At 61.3% G+C, this 3079-nt stretch overlaps 1 protein-coding gene across 1 annotated transcript in view; it reads right to left on the bottom strand.

Moving 5' to 3' along the window:
- Positions 1-88: 88 nt before the first annotated feature.
- Positions 89-3079, bottom strand: part of AGBL5 (ATP/GTP binding protein-like 5) — a gene marked incomplete at both ends in the record, with an annotated part of 3523 nt that continues 532 nt past the window's right edge. Inside the window, 4 exons of the mRNA XM_010137701.1 lie at positions 89-258; positions 552-1119; positions 1484-1662; positions 2202-2400. Of these exons, the coding sequence (XP_010136003.1) occupies positions 89-258; positions 552-1119; positions 1484-1662; positions 2202-2400 (1116 nt within the window). The remainder of the gene's footprint in view (positions 259-551; positions 1120-1483; positions 1663-2201; positions 2401-3079) is intronic.

Here is a 3079-nt window from a genome sequence, read left to right as displayed (position 1 = left end):
GTTGCCTTCTCCGAGATCGGCCGGGCGGGGTCCCCAGGGACAGGGCCCAAATCCCCGCCCCGCCACGTGCGAGCGGAGCTTTGCCCACCTGTGGATGATGCCCAAGGCCTTGTAGACAGCCACGCGCCCGCTGCCCTCCTTGGACTGCCCATCCCGCCTGTCCCGTGCATACATGTTCTTCTCCGAGAAGTTACAGCCCGTGAAGTCGAAGTGCGGTGAGTTCAAGGAGATGAGTTTGGGGAACAGCATGTTCTCCACCTGCCAGCACGGAGAGGAGCACGGCTGGGGGCAGCCCTGGGAATTTTGTCCTGCTCCAGTGCTACCAGTTTGACCCACTCTGCCCAATTCCAGCGTCTCACATGCCCCGTGTGCTTGGGAGGAGGGGAGGCTCTTTCCCGGGGGAAAGTAGCTGCTGCTGCTGCCCCGGTCCCAGGCTGGGGAGAGGAGAGCAAGGAGAGGAGGGAAGCATTCAGACCTTGGGGCGGGGGTCAGAGCAGCCAGAGGGGCCCAGCCTGCCCCAGCACCTCTGCGCTTCTTGCCCCAGCCCTTACCTGAGCGTTCTCATCAGTGAAGCTGTTGCCGTACATGAAGCAGCCGCGCTTGGAGGCGTGCCCATGGAGATCCACGTAGTAGGCCAGCCCGCTGTCCTGGGGCAGGATGGTTTCGGGGAGAGGGGTCGGCGAAGGTCTCCTGACCTGCTCCTCCTCCTCACAGCATTCCACGGCTCTGCAGCTCGAAGGCAGGATCCAGACAGCCCGGTCCAAGCCGCCCAGCTCAGCGGCCGGTGCTGATGAGAGCCGGGTTTCCTGAGAAGGGCTGAAGCAGGGTCTGGCAGACCAGGCGCCAGGCATGTTCTGGAGGTTCTTGGCTTTCTCCAGCTCTGAGATGGCCTCAGGCTGGGATGGGACACTGCTGCTGACAGAGAGGTTGGGGGATTTTGCGCTCAGAGAGCTGGTGCTGAGAGGGGAGACGAACGTCCTCCAGTCGGGAGAGCCCGGCAGGACGCGGCTGTGGATGTGGTGGTAGAGGAGGACGGCTTTGGCCCCAAACACCGCGGGGTGCAGCTCGGCATCGGGGTTCAAGTACTGGCGGTTCAGGTTGACCCCACGGGAGTCGGTTCTACAGAGAGAGCGCAGGAGACGTGAGGGACTTTGGGCTCTGTCCTGGGGCACCGCCAGCCAAAGCATCACCTCCCGGGCAGAGACGCTGCCCCAAGGCAGCTGAGAACCTTGGCGAGGCTGAGCCCTGAGCGGTCTCCTTCCTCCCCTTCCTCCCCCAGCTTCAATGCTAGGGAGAGCACAGGCAAGACAGGACGGTGTCTGAGCCCCAGGCCCTGCCACAGCTCAGGGGGTGGCAACAGAGGCTGATGCACCCTGTGGGGACTCGGCTTGCTCTGCTGACCTGAGACCTTGGGATTGCTCTCAGCAGGCTCCAAGCCGGGAGAGACAGGCCCAGTGTGAAGCCGCCGCTGGTGCCCACTCACCGATAGTGGCCTCGCACCACCCCGTCAGGGTTCAGCATGGGAACGAGCTTGAAGACGAACATCCGCCGTAGCATCTGGGCGCGGGGATCCTCCTCCCGCAGGATGAAGTCCAGGAAGCCATTAAAGACGAAGCTGGAGGGTGTTTCTCCTGGGTGGACTCTGCTGCTCAGGAAGAACACCTGGGGACAGACAGACAGACAAGGATCATGGGACGACGGTTCCTGCCTGCCCCGAGGGGCCAAACGCTCCTGGGGCACCCTGTGCCGCCTGAGACGGAGCTGAAGCCTTTATGGGGAGCCCACAAGTAGGTAGTGGGTGCAATAACAAAAAATTTTCAGTGGTTTCTTGGCCTGGTCCTTGCCTGGACTAAGGGTGGTGATTACTGCGTGGGACTGAAGGGACAGGAGCTCTGCAGCTGCTGCCAGGAGAAACCAGAGAGGCAGAGCCACAGAAACACTCTGGGAGAGAGCCCCAGGCAATCCTGACTGCAACACAAAGCACCTCCTGAAGACCCCTTTGCCCCAACTTCCAGCACTTCCAGCCGGTTCCTCGCAGCCTAACGGAGTAATGCCGTTAAAGGAGGGCAGAACAACGCTCCCGGGGAGCAAGATACTGGTTTTTACCCCGAGGAATGTGTGTGTGGTGCTGCCCACAAAAGGGCATTTCGTGGTGCGGAGTGGACATGCTGGCCGTCCCCGAGGCTGGTGCAGCAGCTCACCCTCTTCCCTGCGAAGCGGCGCGGCCGTGGCGTGGTGGTGTCTGGGAAGAGCTTGTCCAGCCGGGGCTCCCGCTTCTCCAGCATGCCGTGGCATGAGGTGATGGTTAGCAGGTCCACACGCAGCTTGTCCAGGGAGTGGCAGAGCAGCTCTCGGTGGTAATAGACGGAGTCGAGGGGGCTGCGGGGTGAGGAGGGAGTCAGAGCTGCTCACCCCGGCAGTGGCTGAGCTGAGATGGCTGCTGGCCTGGCTGAGGCCTGGGGCCTCCTGGCAGAGGGTTTGGCTGGGACCACCAGCCCTGCCGTGATCCCGAGAGGCACATGGGGCCTCGCATCAATAGTTTGACCCTCGGAGATGACGATATCACCACCAGACCCTTCACAGGTTTAGATGTTCCAACAGCTCTGCATTGTGTGACAATTTAGGGACAAACCCCCTGCCATAAACTGTTGCTCACCCCTTTTCTAAGAAAAGGTACTTGTGATCCCAGCCCTGCGGCAGGGGACCTCTCTGCGGCTGCAGGACAGAGTTATCCGCAGGGACACACAAGTCTGACTTTTGTCCTCCTCCCCCTCAGGGGGGTGTTAAGCTCCCTTCTTACTGCCAGAAGAAATTCCAGAGGCTGAAGGAGCTTCCCAGCACAATTCACCCACAGCCCAGCGCTACGGCTGGCTCTCGGCAGTGAGATCCCCCTCTGTCACAGCAACTGTAGAGGAAGGGAGCGGGAGGAGGGAGCTGCCTGGACCTTCCTGCAGCCGGGAGTGGAAAAGCAAACGCAATATAGACTGCAAGAGCCCCTCTACTTAAATCAGGAGCTGCGGTTTGGTGAGAGCCCCTCCTCAGCCTTTTCTGCCTGATGGAACCTGCCCTTAGGAACACC

Source organism: Buceros rhinoceros, unplaced genomic scaffold (assembly GCF_000710305.1).
Source record: "Buceros rhinoceros silvestris isolate BGI_N320 unplaced genomic scaffold, ASM71030v1 scaffold24546, whole genome shotgun sequence".
NCBI lineage: Eukaryota > Metazoa > Chordata > Aves > Bucerotiformes > Bucerotidae > Buceros > Buceros rhinoceros.
This window is presented reverse-complemented; position numbering and strand designations above follow the sequence as displayed.